Genomic DNA, 17,951 nt, shown 5'->3' with positions numbered 1-17,951 from the left:
TCAAAACCTATGAGCTTTCTATCTAGACCTACGTTCACCCGCATTCGACGCCCATGAAAGGCGGTCTAGATAGGCAGCTCGCTAGTTTTTGAGCACAGCCCGAGAGTTTATCCACTTACGTAACTCATACCGCGGATACATTCTCTAAAACCCGTTTAAAATACTCTGCGTAGCCTACTGTCACGCGTGAATTTAAAATCAAGCGCCCTTCAAATCAGTGTTTTGATAACACCTTCAACACGCGCTGTAGCTAGTGTAGATACAGTTAATAGTGATTTCCTGGAGCGGTGAATCTGATCCATCCATCCCACATTATATACTTCCGGGTATTTCACTACTATCAGATTTTGGCATGATTTGGTTTTGAGTGAATTTTCTTAATAACATCAAGCGACATGGACGAGAGCGTCTTGAAGTGAGCGTGTTTTTGTTCTTCTTTGATACTTTGTGGCTTTGTTTTATCCAGCCAGATGTGAGCGTGTACATTTGTTTGGCCATGTCCAGATGTTGATCTCAGGGAGATTGGTAATCCATGGGATTAAATGCTGCTGCTGTGTGAAGTACTGTATACTGCATTAACGTGCTCGCCATGAAACGCATCGTTTTCTTTCTGGCGTCTTTATTTCTGACGGAGTGTTCAAGGAGACCCATTAGGGATGTCCTAAACGACGAGTACGGTGAGTTAATGAGAATACGATTAGGAATACTTTGAAAACATCGTGAATACTTTTAAATCGAAAGAGTGTGCCATTTCCATTACGTCATCATAACCTAGTGTGCTTTTTTAAATACCTTAATGTATTTTCAGATTTCAGATCTACTTTTTGTCATTGAATTGAATGACTTTCACCAAAATTTATGTGAAGAAGCTTAATTGCAAAGAAGATTTACTATGGCACCAGACTTTCACCAAAATTCCATCCTTTTTTTAGTTATGTAGTAGTGGTTGTAAAAACTAAGTAATAAACAAAAATATAAACAAAAAGTCAATATCGAATGTATCTTATTCTGCAGATAAAATGTGACCATTTAATTAGTCTTTTTTTCTTTCTTTGTTTACGAAAATCGATGCAAAAGAAGCCAAAGCATCATTGTTTCCCTGTTACGAAACAAGACATGGACTGGAGCTCTGAAGTAGTGGAAGGGATTGACAGTTTCTTAAGATTTCTTAGAGAATTGCGAGATGTACTCAGAGGCATAAAGTTTACATTTTTAGATAATATTGAGAAATAAAGTCTGAATTATGTCATAAGATCACAATTCACACTTTCTCAGAATTGTGATCTTATGATACAATTCAGAATTTCTCACAATTCTCTCAGAAATGCAAGTTTACTGACTCAATTCTGACTTTTTTTCCTCTGAATTCTGAATTTACATCTCTAAACTTGTAATTCTGAGATAAAAACTCAAAATTGTGGTATATAAACCCGAAATTGCGAGAAATAAAGATGTAATTCTAAAATGCAAAAAATAAATGTAATTCTGAGAAAATCACAGATTGTCAGATAAAAGTTGCAATTACTTTTTGAATTTTTTCCATAGTTAAGAGAAACCCATTTTTAGCGATTACGGAGTAAGAGAAAACACAGATACCCCAAGTCCTTCAAACTGCTCCTTTAAACCTGTAATTTCACTTTAAAATGAATTGGTCCTATTATTCACTAAAATGAATTGGCCCTATTATTCACTAATATGTATAAAGTTGTTCACCGTGACTCTTTCAGACCAGCTCAGCTCCTTGCTGTCAGACTTTGATGTTCTTCAGTTGTCCAGTCTTCAACAGCATTCGGTTCGCAAAAGAGATGTCCAGTCACAAACACACGCAGAGAGACTTCTTAGTTTCACTGCGTTAGAGAGGTGAATACTCATCACCCATGTACCATGACACACTGTCACCGCCAAGATTAGACCTCAGTCATTAAATAAGCTCTCCTAAATATTTCCCAGGCATTTCAAATTGTACCTGGCAACCAACACAGAGCTCTTCACTCATGACTTTAAGGCTGTGGTAGTAGGAGAAGATGGCCCTGAAAAGACATACGAGGTCCAGAGAGAAAACTTCTTCATCGGTCATGTCATTGGTAACTGCAACTCTATGTATTTTAACGTCTAAAATACTTTGAACGTCTTAAAAATTAGGTTCTAGCAAATTTAATTTGCGGTTCACATTGTTTTTTCCTTTAATTTCTAGGAGAGGAGAATTCCCGTGTACAAGCGCATATCGGTGTCAATGACTTCACTGCTCATATTCTTACTGATGAAGCCGAATACAATATTGAGGTATTGTAACACCACAAATCTAATGATTATGCCACTCAGCAAAGAGAATACATTAATTGTTAACCCATTCATCTGGTTTCTGCAGCCCCTGTGGAGGTTTATCGAAGATTCACATGATGATCGGCTGCTTGTATATCGCTCTGAAGACATCAGGAACGTGAGCCGGTTGGCGGCTTCAAAAGTGTGCGGCTACATCAGCACAGATGTCATCGAGATGCTGCCAGAGAGTGTCCAGGCTGCCAGAGCACTAGAAGAAGAGGAAGAGGAGGAGTATGGTAAGTCTTTGAGTTAATGTGTATATGTTTAACATGTCAAAACAGGTCATTAAATCCTGAAAAAACTCATTCTATGGCTCTCTGTCACAACACATATGGTTTAAATTAGACTTTTCCTGCTCATCTGAGACAGATCTAGACAGTGTAATGTGAGTTGCCACTTTATGTAGTTACTTTGTCACCCATGTGTTATGTTTCTCGCCTTCTCATCCCTTTGTCTATTTTTGCCATCTATTTCACTCCATTGCATCTGTTCCACAGGGCACCTGAGAGAAAGAAGACAGACCCCGGACCACAGTAAAAACACCTGCCCTCTGCTGCTTGTGGCCGACTATCGTTTTTTCAGACACATGGGCCGTGAGGAGGAGAGCACCACCCTCAACTACCTGGTAAATAAAAAGTCGCCCTTTTCATGAAACACACAAACACATTTCTGCATACATTGAGCATAAAATCATTCTGATGCAAATCGTCACATTAGTTTCAATTGGACAGTGCTTATTAGACCATTTTGACTCCAATTTCTAATTTCTAATATAATATTTTTGTGCTTGACATATACTTCCAGTCGAAAGTTTGGGGTTTATAAGATTTTTTTTTATTAATACTTTTATTTAGCAAGGATGCATTAAATTGATCAAAAGTGACAGTAAAGACATTTATAATGCTACAAAAGATTTTATTTCAAATAAATGCTTTTCTTTTTAAACTTTCTAGAATCCTAAAAAAAAAAAACAGTTTCCACAAAAAATATTAAGCAGCACAACTGTTTTCAACATTGATAATAATAAGAAATGTTTTCTGATCACCAAATCAACATAATAGAATGATTACTGAAGGATCATGTGACACTGAATACTGTAGTAATGGCTGCTGAAGATTTAGCTTTGCTATCACAGGAATAAATTACATTTGAATATATATTCAAATAGAAAACAGTTATTTTAAATTGTAATCATTTTTCACGATATTTCTGTTTTTACTATAGTTTTTAGATTATATTTACTATAATAATACTATGATTTTTGATCAAATAAAATGCAGACTTGCTGAGACTTCTTTTAAAAGCATTAAAAAAAATTTACTGACCCCAAACTTTTGAACATTATCATAATGAAATTTTTTAAATAAGTTGCCCTCTTGGATGTTTGCTGAGGCCCTTTTTTTAGGCAACAATTTAATCTGAGTAGAAGGTTGTATAAAGTTGTTGGCAGCAGATGTGTTACAAATTTGCCTCGGATGTGTTTAGATTGAGCTGATTGATCGTGTGGATGACATTTACCGTAATACGTCTTGGGATGAGGAGTATAAAGGTTATGGAGTTCAGATTCAGCAGGTAAGCATGGCTCTTTGAGCAGAACAAGGTGAAGAACTCCAATGAAATGCTATTTTGGAGCCGGCAACATGTATTTGTTTCTTTCAGATCATAATTAACAAGACACCCACAAAAGTATCGCTGGGAGGTGCCCACTTCAACATGGAAGGGACTCCTGTGAAGAACAAAGAAGTCTGGGACGTCAAGAAGCTCCTGGAGGTGAGCGGGCTGGAACTGTGGGTGTCTCGCAAATGACTGAATTAATGAGAGCGTCCTTTCTGTATTCTGAGCTGTGCTGATTTGAAGCGATGAGAGACGCTTCTATTTGAGAGTGAAGAATATTGAGGACTTGTGTATTGTTTCATTATCCATCTCTGTTTGGTAGAGAACCAGCAAAGAGAAAGCAGATGCTATCGAAACATTATTAGTGCAGTTCAATTTGTAGTTCTAAAACTACGGAGCATCTTCCAGCCATTTTGGGTGATTTTTGATTTGAGTAAAATAAAGTCTGTGGGTGTGGGTACAATTATTGAAAGAGACTTTTAGGTTTTGTTCTACAACACAAATTACCCATATTATTTGAAAAGGTACTCTACCGTTCAAAAATTTGGGGTTGGTAAAATCTCTTAATGGTAAAATGGTTGGTAAAAAAGTATTTTATGCTCAGCAAGGCTGCTTTTATGTGATCAAAAATACGTTATAAAACTGTAACACTGTGAAATATTATTACAATTTAAACTAACGGTTTTAATATATAATTTATTTTAACATTTAATTAATTCCTTTGATGGCTCAGCTGAATTGTCAGCCTCATTACTGCAGTATTCAGTGTCACATGATCCTTCTGAAATCATTCTAATATGCTAATATGATGCTTAAGAAACATTTCTTATATTATCAAAGTTGAAAACACTTGTGCTGCTTAATATTTTTGTGGAAACTGTGATACATTTTAGGATGAACAGAACAGAATTTATTTGAAACAGAAAAACATTATTAATGTCTTTACTGTCATGTTTGATCATTTTAATGCATCATTGCTGAATAAAAGTAAGTTGTTGCTACATAATTTACAGTGATATTCTGTTTTCGTCAAGCATGTAAACTTACATCCTTGTAGTTTTAGTCCTTATGTCAATATGTCAATATGTTGCTTGTAAATAGAAAAGCAAGCCAAAAACAAACAAAATGCTTTCGAAATCCACAAGTGAACTTGGGGTCACGAATAAACAGCTGGGCTATAATTGTAGTAAAAATTGTCATTTTGTCTTTCTCCTGCAGCAATTTAGCCTTGACATTGCAGATAATGCATCCCAAGTGTGCTTGGCTCATCTGTTCACATATCAGGATTTTGATGAAGGCACGCTCGGCTTGGCTTACGTGGCTCCCTCCAAACCAGGCTTTCCTGGAGGTCTTTGCTCTGAGAGTGAGTGTAAATTCCACATTTTGGATAAATCAATTTGGTCTTACATATTCCCTGTGCTTAGACATTTTGTTTATTGTTGTTATCTGTCTATCTTAAGAGTGCCCTCCTTCAGGAAATGACAATCGTGCTATATACCTCAACACTGGACTAACCAGCACCCAAAATTATGGAAAAACCATTCTTACTAAGGCAAGTTAAGTCCAAACAAATGTTCTTCTCGCTTTTATTTTAGTAAGCTAATTTTCTGACTATATACCAACAGGAAGCGGATTTGGTTACCACTCATGAGCTTGGCCACAACTTTGGTGCTGTTCATGATACAGATTCTGTGTTGGGCTGCACGCCCAGAGAGGACGAGGGGGGCAAATACGTAATGTACCCCATTGCGGTGAGCGGGGACCACTCTAACAATAAAGTACGTCCTTCGTCGATGTGAATTCAGCTTGGTGTCATTGTTCACAACGTCACGTGATCAGTTTGTAAGTGTTTTGTTTTGCTGCTCCCCTATAGTTGTTTTCAAACTGCAGCAAGAGCTCCATAGTAAAGAGTCTGAAGGCCAAGGCCTCCATCTGCTTCAGAGAGAGGAACAGCAATGTGTGTGGAAACTCACGGGTAGAGGAAGGCGAGGAGTGTGATCCTGGACTGCTCCACCTCAACAGCGACCGCTGTTGCACGTCAGACTGCAAACTTCGGCCCAATGTGAAGTGCAGGTACAGCTCCTCCATGTGGCCTGATGCAGAGATGGTAAATTAAAGGGATCGTTCACCCAAAAATGTGATCATTCACTCACCTTCTTATTTTTTAAATCTTCCTCAAAAGGTGAATTATTAGTTCAATCTCCTGGGTACATGTCAGTTTCTGTCTTTAACTTTTCTGTCTTTTTTTTTCTTGACTCTAGTGACAGGAACAGTGCGTGCTGCAAAGACTGCATGTTTGAGAGGAAGGGCAAGGTGTGTCAGGAGCCAATGAATGCCACTTGCAAGGGAAAGTCTTTCTGTACAGGTGAGGCATCAACTAACAAGCTTTAAGTTAACACAACTGAATGTACTACTTTGATTCTATATACCTGATCAACATGTTAATGAATTCAGGTTGAGAACAGTTTTAGTATTTTTTATAGTATTTATTCATATTTTGAATAAGCTTGTATTTTTATATTTTCAGTCTTCATTTTCATTTAAGTTTTAGTACTTTTGTTATGTGCATTTGTCATTTTTATTAGTTGTTTAATATTTCTATATAGCTTTTATTTATTTTAGTTTAAGCAAAATAAGTTTTATTTTATTTTATTATTATTATGTTTATTTCAATTACTAACATTTGATCAATATTAGTTTTTGTTTTTAATTTGGCATTAGTTTACAATAACAACGCTGCTTGTGCAATTATGTGTTTTATTATTTAAAAAAAAGTACTTTAATTTTTTTTATAGATTTTTATGGTAAAATATTTTGCATTGTGACATCAATGCCCTAATGCAAAAAAACTCCAACTTTACTTAAATTCAAAGAACTTATGCTGTATTATATAAATTATGAAATATTTTTATATTATGGTTGTCATTTGAGATTGCATGATGATATAATGAGAATCACTACTGAGGTAAATAGAAATTACTATAGATTTTGGAAGTAAAATATCCATATGGATTATAGTAATAAGAAATTGGGAGGAAATTTTACTTAAATGTCATGGGTAACAATGCTGAACTGCTAAAAATCTGTTTTTATGCAAAATTCCTTGCGGATGAGATTCAACTGCATAGCCCTTTGTCCTCACTGAAACTCTATTCTTCTGTGCTTCTTACAGGACTCAGCAGTGCATGCCCTCCTCCAGAGAACATCCCTAATAAGACCATCTGTGTGGACAATGGGCGGTGTCTGAACGGAGACTGCATCCCATTCTGTGAAGCTGTGAAGAGCCTGCAGTCGTGTGCTTGCAATGGTAAACTGAGCTTCTGATAAAGCTATTACTGTTGGTATATTGCAGCAGTTTTTAAAGTCTGTTTTGAGGAGACGTGCCCTTTTTTAATCTTCCTGTATGTCATTTTCAGAGACGAACAACTCTTGTAAGGTGTGCTGCAAGGATAAGAGCGCTGTGTGCACTCCTTATATTGATGACAAGGGTAACCCCATCTTTCTGCGGAAAGGCAAACCCTGCACTGTGGGCTTTTGTGATGGAGAGGTGAGTGGCAGTGTTCACAACATACACTTTTTTACATTTCTACTCATGTAAGACATTTATAGAAGGTGTTGATTAATCGCAGCTCAATTGCAGTAGTTCACAAGACAATTGTAAATGGTTTAGGTTCAGTTATTCAAAAATATGTTCTTATTCCTTCCAGGGTAAATGCATGAAACAGGTCCAGGATGTTATTGAGAGATTGTGGGATTTCATTGAGAAGTTGGATATTAATACTTTTGGTAAGTTATCTGTGAACACAGTGATGTCATCTTACTTGAAATACAATGGAGGATAGGATAGGATCTGCGTATGTGTTCTCAGGGAAGTTCCTGGCAGACAACATTGTTGGTTCAGTGGTGGTCTTCTCACTTCTTTTCTGGATCCCGCTCAGCATTCTGGTCCATTGTGTGGTGAGTCATCTCCACTTACAGTTAGTTGTAGCTCTGAGGAAATGTCTGCTACTATAATGGACTGACCTCGAGTTGTATTATGGTCTAAAGGACTGTTTACAGTGAGAGCAAAACAAAAAGTGAAATGAATATGAAGTTGTTCATATATATATATATATATATATATATATATTAAACAATTATTCACACCAAGAGCACAGCAAAATGTTAAATTTATCATGGACTAAATGTCTTTTTACACCAAGAGCAAAATAAAAAGTTAAATTAATCACAGACAAAATGTCTATTTACACCAAGAGCAAAACGAAAAAATTCAATCACAGGCCAAAGGTTTATTCACACTAAGATCGAAACTAAACAACATTCTTAGAAGAGTCATTCAGGTTCTTAGAAGACAATCCATTTGATGATGCAAAATACAAGTATCAATAATGACAAAGGCTCCATCCAAGAAAAGAAAAAAGTGATTTTCACAAGATTTCTGTCTTTTTTGTCTTTAGGATAAAAAACTTGACCAGCAATATGAATTTAACACAAAGTCACTCTTCTACCCCAGTGTAAGTACAAATCAGAACACAGAAAAAGTTATTTTTCCTTTGATAACAGGAAGCATAACAAATCCCTGACTGTGTTTATGTGCTGTCCCAGAATGCAGAGCTGCTGAGCAGTCTAGAATCAGCCTCAGTGCGGATCTTCAAACCGTCATCATCCTCAGGCTCCTCTGCGGTGCCACGCTTTCAGGCATCTGAACCCTTGCAGACCAGCACACCACCTGTCTACATCTCCCAGGTGGCTCCAGCCTTAACCCCAACCCCAACACCGTGTCCTCACCCCACCATGGAGCACCAACGCATGGCCACCATCCAAGAAGATCCCAGCTATGATTCCCACCTGGATGAACAAGCCCTGGGAGAGGACTTCCTTACCTCTGGCACAGTGTCACGCTCCTTTGATGATCTGACGGAGAACCGAGAGAATGCCATGTCCTTCAGGGTAAAGAGACATGCACAAAATAACAGCAAGGAGACTGAATGTTAAGAGTGTGATTGTATAGAAATTGTAAGGGAATATGATCGGAAATGCTCAAAGCTGAGCAGAACAAACATTACATATGCGCTGAAATGCAATGTGCTTGCCGTTCAAGTATTGAAAAAAACAAAACCAGAATGCAGTATGTTTTAGAGGCATAGTTCACAGAAAATTCACCCTCATGTCGTTCCAAACCTGTATGACTGGCTGACTTCTGTGGAGCTCAGAAGGAGAAAATCTTGATGATGTGTTTGTCTCTTTACCGAGTAATTACAAGAGCACACAAAAGCACAAATAAAGTACCTTAAAAGGGATTCATATGCCTTGTGCCCAATATTCCAGGTCTTTTGAAACCTTACGATAATATTGTGAGGAACAGACAAATATTTTCTTCTCCTTAAACCAAGTCCCTGCACTAAATTTTTACTCTGATGTATGGTACAATACGGAATAAAATATCTGTTGCTACTTCTATTACATCTCAACTTTAGTTGCTGCAACCGGATAGGTTTCATTGTCGAGTTGAACTTCAGACCGATTCCTGAACGACTGATTTTGTGCACCAGAAGAACCAATTCATTCAAAATCCGATTCAGAAGAATAATTTGTTCACTAACTGGACATTGCTACTTCTTTCATGAAAACAATTCTTATCAAATGTGCCAGAGTAAAGAAAAAGATTATCAGTGGAAAATGACTTAAATTTGACTTAATGACAAATCTGTTCCTCCACAAAGCTACTGTATAGCTTTAAAACACTTGCAATTAAGCACACATGTTGTGTCCACCACTTTCATGCTTTTAAGGTGCAGATTCAGAAGAGAGAAAGTCATACATGTTCGGAAAGACATGAGTGTGAGTAAACGAGGACAGAATGTTCATTTTTGGGTGAACTATCCCTTTAAGAGCACTGGTCTTTTATAAAGCAAAAATTGGCACAAATCATTCTGTGTCTAGGCATTACATGGGAATTCAATGTTGTTAATCTGGTTAGGATTGTGCAATATGCATTCATATTTACATACTCACACTGGATCTCAACAGAGTAATCTACAGTTGACCCAATACCAAGATGTTTACAGGTCTGTTTTTGTCTAAGGGATTGAGATGATGCTAACAGATCTTGATAACCATTAACTGTTATATTTTAGTTGATATTTTATTTGAATGTGTTCTGACACACCAGAAAATTGTTTTGTAAACCATAGAACACAATCTTGTGTTCTTGCTTTTTATTGTTTGCAAAACAAAAGCATTTTTTTTTTTTTTTGCGCTTTCATTTGAACTGTTCTTAAATGTAACAACATGTTACAGTAATTTAAACAGTTGTACCAGCAGACTTTATTCCCTGGTTTCCCAGATATGGCTTAAGCCTAGTCCCAGACTAAAAGGCATGTTTAAGCTGGTTTAACTTAAAGCAACTTGCACTGACATATCTTTAAATATATGTGTTGTTTAGTATATGAGAACACTTTTGGCTCTTTATGAAATACCAAAGTCACAAGTTAAATGAAAAGACAGGCAATCAGTTTTATCTCCACGTTATTATACTTTTCTGCGACACAATGTTCATGACTGTAACTATGCAAGAATATGTATCTTGCAGCTGCTTCCATAAGAGTGTACTGATGTTGAACACTGCTCTGAGATCAGTATCCAAAGTGCCTTGTATTTGTTTTTTTATTCGTCTTGTGAAAAAGTATTTTACTCCCATGTGTTTTGCAATGTAATCTACAGGAAAACTCAAAAAGGGAGTGTGACGATGTCATTTATTGGTGGCTAAACAGTCATCTTTTTCTGTATTTTACTCATAACTGTAATCGTCTTTTGGGAATGTATTTTTGTGTTGATCTTATAGAATATCAAGCATACTAGTGTCATTTATAAATAGGAGATCTTTTTCAAAGATCTGTGAAATCTCTTTTTTTCATGTTAAGAAATTTGCCCACAATAATCTGCATGGCTCCCCACAACGTTGTGATGGGTCAAGAGAGAAAGTATTGAATGTTAAGACAGTGTTTTGTATCCGTGTTAGATTTGTATAACTTCTTGGTGTTTTCAAATCAAATGCCATATTTGATTTGACTTGGTGTTTTGCAAGCTTTCAATTCTTAAATAAAACATCTCCCTTACTGTGAGGTGTGCATTGAAATTCAAGCTCAACTTCACTCAAAGACTTCTTTTATTAAATCAATACACTGATCACAAACAAATAATAGCTTTAATTGAACATAAGATGTCAAAAAACAAAACAAAAAAAAGACGACAAAAACAATTTTAACAATTTCGATCACTATAATGTATATTTAACTAGCGGAACTAAAGACCATTGACTCTTGAATGCACATATGTATCAACATCTATCTTTAACTGGTATCCATTCGATTTTAATGGCAATTCAATCCTTTGAAGTGCTGTGGCCAGTCCAACATCTGGTGTCTTCAGTCTGGTTTAAGTAGTTCAAGTTAGATGGACTGTAATAAAAAAAGTTCTTGAGGGAAATTAAGAGCCTGATAGTAGGCAGATGGGAATTAGCGATCTCACATGACAGGGTTCATGGCTTCATACAGCCTCTGCACAGCAAGCTCCACCATTTCTCTGAGAGAATCATCTTCAGGATCAGCTTCCTCGTACTCCACGGTCTGAACACAGATATAACAAAAACATAAGAATCCCAATACTTCAGTTTCCAGAAAACTTAGGTGTGTACACTTCACAGAGTCTGATACTTACTCGGGTTTCCAGGTTGATGTAGGCAGTCTTCTCATCTACACTTACAGCGAGACAGTTCTTGTCTTTAAAGTCGACACACTCCTCTCCAAACATGTCTCTGCAGATCGTGGCAGAAAAAGAATTTAGTTCATCATAAATATCACTGATGGTTAGCTGAGTGCTGTGAAGATGAACTTACTGGAACATTTTCAGTAATCTGTTCTGGTAAACATCCACATCCATCTTCTTTTCTTGGGGCTGAACAACTAAGATGAAGAAAAAAAGAGGAAAACAAAGATATTAGAGTAAATAAGACCAGTTTATTAAAATTTGCAAGCAAAAAGTTAAAAAGAGATGGAAGCAAAGGAAGAAAAAACAGAAAAACAGAAAGGAAGGAAGAAAGAAGAAGCAAGCAATAACCTGCAATAAATAGGAAGCAAGGAAAGAAAGAAAGAAGTAAAAAAGAAAGGAATAAAGATAATGTGGGAAATTAAGGAAGGAAAAAGGAAGCAATAAAAAATGAGAAAGGTAACAATCAAAGAAACAAACGAAGAGAAAGTAAGCAAGCAAAAAAGAAAGTAAGGTAAAAACAATAATAATGAAAAAGGAATAATAGACAGAAGGAAGGAATAAAGATAAAAAGGTGGGAATTAAAGGAATAACAGTATAGAAAAAGAAAAGGAAGGAATCAAGCAGAGGAAAGAAAGAAAAAGGAATTTCAAAGAAACAAGAATTAAGGAAAGAGTGAAGGAAGGAAAAGAAAGGAAGCAGGCAAGAGGAAGGAAGAAAGTGAAAGGAAAGAAAAAGAACAGAAGAAAGGTAAAGATAGTAATAAGAGAAAGGGCGTATAGGCAGAAGGAAGGAATAAAGATAAAAGTGGGAAATACAGGAAGATAAAAATAATAAGGAAGAGAAGAATGCAAGAAAGAAAGAACTATTTCTCTCTAGAATTTCTCTTTGAGATGTTCACCTTTCTGAGCTTTAGGGTTTGACTGCACCTCCAGCACCACTGTGGTGACGGCATCAGCGTACATGTCATTCAGAGGGTTGGCAAACCACTGGCGGAAGAACACCACAGACACACAATTAACGATACCAGTCACTTCTGTTGCCATAGTTACACTGATGCATCAATGACTGCTGTGCTGCCCTACCTCCAACACGACCAAGTTTTGATCATGAACAACTGTGATACTGTTAAACACTCTTAGTGTGCTCTTCTCAGACGTTTCAATCTCCTCCACATCACCTGTAACACACACGTACACAATGAGCACCACATTTAAACACAAGACACACACACACACACACACACACACACACACACACACACACAGAGGTATACTCACCTGTCAGGTGGCGTAGCTGATTCAAAAGCAGGGGAAAGGGGCCAGTGAAGGGAATGGCTTGAGTCTGTTTCACAGTGCTCATGGCCAGCTCAGTGTAATCTGCATCATTAAGAACAAAGAAAAAGCGTGAGAAGCGGACACACACAAACACACACACATGAAACGCCAGGACCGATCACAAACACCAACTCACTGGAGAGGTCAGAGGGGGAGAGGATGTGATAACTGAAGTTCTTTTTCACCAGGATGCCAGAGACCCTCTGACCTTGTGCACACTTCTTATCCGCAAGAGAGCCCATCACCTTCAAATACCACAGACAAAAACATTCAGGAACAAAATTACAAGAGGACAGTTCAAACCGTTGATGAGCCGTCTTAGAGATGAAAGATTCATAATAAGACTTAACAGTGCAGTGTATTTGTAATATGATTATTTTTTTTAACTTTTTTGAATGTTGTTTATTACAACAGCATACCATTTTTAACAAGTACTATTGTACAAAAAAGAATGAAAGACAGAAAAAGAACAAAAGAAAAAACTAAAGACAGACAGAAAGAAAAAGACAAAGAACAAAAGAAAGAGAAAGACAAAGAAAAAGAACAACAGACAAACAGAAAGAAGGAAAGAAACAGAACAAAGACAGAAAGTCAAAGAACAAAAGACAGAAAGAAAGAAAAAGAACAAAGACAGAAAGAATGAGAACAAAGACAGAAAGAAAGTCAAAGAACAAAAGACAGAAAAAAAGAAAGACAAATAACAATAACAAAAAGAAAGAAAGAAAGAAAGAAAGAAAAGAAAGAAAGAAAAGTTCAGTTATTTGTTCTGGGTTCAACTTTTTTTTTAAAGTTGCTCACAAAGACATGTTTGTGAATATTATCATTATTAATCATTTGAATGATTTATTGACCATTGGTGAGAAAGACAGCCATTAACCCATGTAAAGCAGTGTCTCTCTGACACACCAGCAGTAACGGTCTCTAACTGTGGCTTTGAGAGCGCAGAAGAGGAAGAACACGGACCAATGAGAGCTGCAGTCTCACCTTAGCCAGTTTCTCTCCTCTGAAGTTCAGCGTGACGGCCTCAGTGTTACGAGGGTTGTGCACCTCGATGTGGACCTCATCGTTGTCCTCGTACTCTCGAATCAGAGCGGCTTTCAATCGAGCCATCTCATTCTGTTCTCCATGAACCAGGATCTGAAAATCCACAGTGATAACATGACACCTGATCTACAACCTGACGACCATCTCAGGACACAACCACTCACCACATGAGGAGGTTTCAGAGCTCGGATGAACTCGCTGGTCTGCTGGTAATCCGTATGAGCGGAGAAGGAGATGTAGTCCACGGACATCTTCAGAGGAAGCTTCTGTCCTGACATGGTGGCGATCTCCTCCGGCTCAGACATGATATGCTGCACAGAAAACAGTGTGAGGAGAGTTCGATCATGCCCAGTGAAACCTGACGCCGAAGATCGGAGATTCACCTTGGCGAGAGTTCCTTCCACACAATAACCAGCGATGATGACACCGTTTCTCTTGTCGGTGCACCAACTCTCAAAAAGCTCTCTGGAGAGACCGCTCTGCATCATACCTGGAGATGCCATCACCACACTAGGTCCGATGTCATCGAAGTGGTCCATGCTCTGGAGGAAAGCAAATTATGAAACTTGTATATAATAAAAATGATCAAAAGCAACTAACAATATGACTAATACCACTGTTCTACTTCAATTCTGGACGGTTTTGAAAATGCTTACCTTGAGATTGCTGATGTGCTTGAAGACAAAAGGGTTGTTAACGTTGATGGCCTTGCGGATCTTGTCGTTCATGGCGTTCACGTAGGTTTGGTACACAGCCATGCACTTCTTAGCCAGGGAGGAGGCATAGTAGATAGGAATGTCATGGAGTTCAGGGTGATTCTGCCAGTATTCATCTGAAATAGAGGACACGCAGAACGTCAGTGAGGCATTGTTGATGATGCGGCTGAGTGTCTACTCTGAACTGCTGAGGTTTACCTAGAATGAGCAGCAGCTCCTGGGCCCGACCCAAAGCAAACACAGGGATGAGACAGCGGCCCTCGCGGTTCACTATGTCATGGACCGTGTTACAGAAACGAGCCTCTCTCTCCTCTCTCTTCTCATGGATGTGTGTGCCATATGTAGACTCCTACAAGCACAAGAAAGATGGGAAGGGGAAATTGATGTGTTAGATTATACACATCAATTGTTTGAAGATTATATACACGTGCTTTTTATGGGTTGCAAACTTAAGTGTTTAGTTTTCTGTGCATTAAATGCATTGAATATTGTTGTGCAATTTTTTGCTGATTTTAATATGTCCAAAAAGTCAGTAATATTTTACACTGTACGCCTTTTTTTCTTCAAAAAATGTAATTATGAATTTATATTACATTAGTGTTAATAGCGTAAATCTTGTATAATTTTCAACTATTATTGCACAAATAATAAAAAACATTAAATTATTGATTATTTTATAATGTAAAATATATATTATTATTTTTTGTAAAGTGTGTATATATATATATATATATATATATATATATATATATATATACAGTGTATATTTTTTTTTTGTGCAGTCAAATCGATTTACCGCATTTAACATAAAAGTTTGTGTTTACATAATATGCGTGTATATATATAATTTAATTTATTTTTATAATAATAAAAAGAAAAAATATAATAAATAAAAAGAAAATGGATTTTTTTTAAAGGAATAAAAAAATCATATTTTGGAAATTGAAACACCAATTTTCTTTGTGAATGAATAATGTATCGTAAATAAATAAATGTTTTTCCATAAAATACAGGGGGCATAAGTCCGTGCACCCTATGTTAAATCCCCAAAGAAGAGGCAGGCAGATTTTTATTTTTAAAGGCCAATTCACAAAGAAAATTGGTGTCTTGAAAGGTTGGATTTTTCCTCATTTTTTTTAATGAAGGTATTAAGATCAATTTCCAAAAGATGATTTTTTATTCCTCTTTTTAGTCAACTTTAGCGTGGTTGTATTCACTTATGCTAACTGTATATACACACACATATGTGTGTATAAATATGTGTATGTGTATATATATATATATATATATATATATATATATATATGATACATTTAGTAATATATACACACACATATCATGTAAACAAACTTTTACGTTAGATGCAATTAATCGCATAGCACTAATATATATATATATATATATATATATATATATATATATATATATAACTTTCAATTTATATATATTTACTTTTGGTACATATAAAAAAGTGTTACATAAAATGTATAATATATATATATATATATATATATATATATATATATATATATATATATATATATAATAATTATAAAAAAAATTGGGTTTTAATATATGTTTGACATTTTATAAAAATATGTTACATAAAACTTTTATCTTAATGGTGGGAACAGACAAAAATCCACATTGTTGAGCCCTGGAGAAAGAAATCATATTTCAAGCATAAACTATAGTACGTACTGTGATGAGAATGTCTGGTTTTACGCTGGGAATCTCAGCCGCCATGAGATGTCTGTCTTCTTGACGTGAGAAATCTCCTGTGTACAGTAGCTGAAGAGAATGACCGTGATCATTATCAGAAACTGTCTGAAGGTAAGAGAGCGGGTTTGAATGAATAAACTACACCTACCTTCACTCCTGCAATCTCAATCATGAACATGGCTGCTCCCAAAACATGACCAGCATGGTAGCACCAAAACTTGATTCCCGCCACCTCTTTCACTTCATGGAAGTTGATGGTCTCAATCTTGTCCATGCTTTCTTCTAAATCGGTCTCGGTGTAAAGCATGTCATCCGCTGAGATGTTGCTACAGACACAAGGAAACAAGAGGATATGTTAGAGACCTGGATCTTTATAAAACTTTCAAAGAGCAAAGTTTTTATAAAACCTTTTCAAGAGATTTAGTGTACCTGACTTTCACATAGTCTGAAAGCAACCAGCGGTAAATGGCTTTGGTGGCATGAGTCATGAAAGTCCTCCCTTTGAAACTTGTCTTTTGTAGAAACCATGGCAAGGCTCCACAATGATCCAAGTGAAAACTGGCAGAGAAAAAGAGGTCAGCAGAATTTTGAATGTCACTGACCCGATGTCTTTCGTTCAAACAATGGGACTCACTGGCTGATGAGGAGCAGGTCAATCTCAGCTGGGTCTATCAAATCAATGTAAGGCAATGCATCCATGCCCTCCAATCCGGGGTGGATGCCACAGTCCAGCTGCAAAGACATGGCATGTCAGAAAACATCCGTCAAATCCATCAAAAGTAGGATAAACAGCAAAACTGAGCTTACCATGATTTTACGGCCCTTGAACTCTAGGATGATACAAGACCTGCCCACCTCTTGACCAGCTCCTCTGTTTAAACATCACAGTAAAAAAAGATTAATAGTTACAGTAGACCTAGTCAGGAAAAGGATTAACACAGATGAAAATCAATCTCACTTTGGTCCTGTTAGGTATGATGTTTATAATTTTTTTTTTTTTTATCAAACTGTAAGCCAAACAATCAACAAAACATTTGGCGCTGAATAGAACTTCAATTAGAACAGTCTGAATGAAGTGAACTCACAGTGGTCTTATAAGAAGCTGGTCGCTCTCTTCTGCTGGCACTGGTACATCCGCTTTACGTTTTGTAGCCATGCTTGTGACGTTTTTTTATACTTAACTAAAATTACTTATTCCATAATCATCGATACTTCTATGATTAATAAAAGACAACGATCATACGCAGCAGCACTGAGAACCTGTGGACATGAGACAAGTATTTCCGGTGTAGTCACGAGTCAAAATAAAAGTCTTAAGGGACAATGAAGAAATATAATAAAGGTTATGTAAATCAGATATTTAAATAATTTATCAAATTATACTGAAAAGCATTTTCAATTTTGGATAGCAAAAAAATAATAATAAAGG

General features: G+C 36.6%; 2 protein-coding genes across 4 annotated transcripts; one reads left to right on the top strand and one right to left on the bottom strand.

Annotated features, from left to right (window-relative positions):
- Nucleotides 1-40: 40 nt before the first annotated feature.
- On the top strand, nt 41-11,085 carry adam17b (ADAM metallopeptidase domain 17b). 3 transcript variants are annotated; one of them, XM_077219844.1, is made up of 20 exons: nt 41-415; nt 505-677; nt 1,728-1,860; nt 1,951-2,084; nt 2,195-2,283; nt 2,369-2,558; nt 2,820-2,947; nt 3,808-3,894; nt 3,982-4,092; nt 5,155-5,299; nt 5,397-5,488; nt 5,562-5,714; nt 5,810-6,009; nt 6,198-6,301; nt 7,109-7,243; nt 7,353-7,483; nt 7,644-7,722; nt 7,805-7,893; nt 8,394-8,450; nt 8,542-11,085. In XM_077219844.1, exons 2-20 carry the CDS (start codon nt 590-592, stop codon nt 8,929-8,931), a joined length of 2,535 nt encoding a protein of 844 aa, XP_077075959.1. In that variant the 5' UTR covers nt 41-415; nt 505-589; the 3' UTR covers nt 8,932-11,085. The 3 variants fall into 3 exon arrangements, with proteins under 3 accessions (XP_077075959.1, XP_077075960.1, XP_077075961.1); XM_077219845.1 differs by having other exon boundaries at nt 91-326; nt 467-677; XM_077219846.1 differs by lacking the exon at nt 41-415 and having other exon boundaries at nt 440-677; nt 5,397-5,492; nt 5,566-5,714.
- Nucleotide 11,086: 1 nt separating this feature from the next.
- Nucleotides 11,087-17,835, bottom strand: cpsf3 (cleavage and polyadenylation specific factor 3). Its single transcript, XM_077219847.1, has 18 exons — nt 17,608-17,835; nt 17,330-17,393; nt 17,157-17,254; nt 16,952-17,080; nt 16,671-16,848; nt 16,502-16,591; nt 14,999-15,149; nt 14,741-14,916; nt 14,468-14,626; nt 14,249-14,395; nt 14,025-14,177; nt 13,177-13,285; nt 12,984-13,082; nt 12,789-12,883; nt 12,605-12,692; nt 11,834-11,900; nt 11,656-11,752; nt 11,087-11,564 (listed from the first exon to the last, which is right to left on the bottom strand). Exons 1-18 carry the CDS (start codon nt 17,676-17,678, stop codon nt 11,463-11,465), a joined length of 2,073 nt encoding a protein of 690 aa, XP_077075962.1. The 5' UTR covers nt 17,679-17,835; the 3' UTR covers nt 11,087-11,462.
- Between the last annotated feature and the right edge of the window lie 116 nt (nt 17,836-17,951).

This window comes from Siphateles boraxobius, unplaced genomic scaffold, assembly GCF_051911475.1.
Source record: "Siphateles boraxobius isolate OS27281-9 unplaced genomic scaffold, OSU_SipBor_1 8, whole genome shotgun sequence".
Classification (NCBI taxonomy): Eukaryota; Metazoa; Chordata; class Actinopteri; order Cypriniformes; family Leuciscidae; genus Siphateles; species Siphateles boraxobius.
Note: the sequence above shows the minus strand (reverse complement) of the source record. Positions and strands in the feature narration are given on the sequence as shown.

Bases quoted from the DNA above. Each gene is read 5' to 3' on its own strand.
- adam17b (XM_077219844.1), top strand. From the start codon at position 590: ATGAAACGCATCGTTTTCTTTCTGGCGTCTTTATTTCTGACGGAGTGT. The intron at 5,300-5,396 runs GTGAGTGTAAAT...GTCTATCTTAAG, and splicing joins TGGAGGTCTTTGCTCTGAGA to AGTGCCCTCCTTCAGGAAAT. The intron at 5,715-5,809 runs GTACGTCCTTCG...GCTCCCCTATAG, and splicing joins GGGACCACTCTAACAATAAA to TTGTTTTCAAACTGCAGCAA.
- cpsf3 (XM_077219847.1), bottom strand. From the start codon at position 17,678: ATGGCTACAAAACGTAAAGCGGATGTACCAGTGCCAGCAGAAGAGAGC. The intron at 13,286-14,024 runs GTGAGACTGCAG...TGGTATTTGAAG, and splicing joins GAGGAGAGAAACTGGCTAAG to GTGATGGGCTCTCTTGCGGA. The intron at 12,884-12,983 runs GTGAGTATACCT...TGTGTGTTACAG, and splicing joins TCAGCTACGCCACCTGACAG to GTGATGTGGAGGAGATTGAA.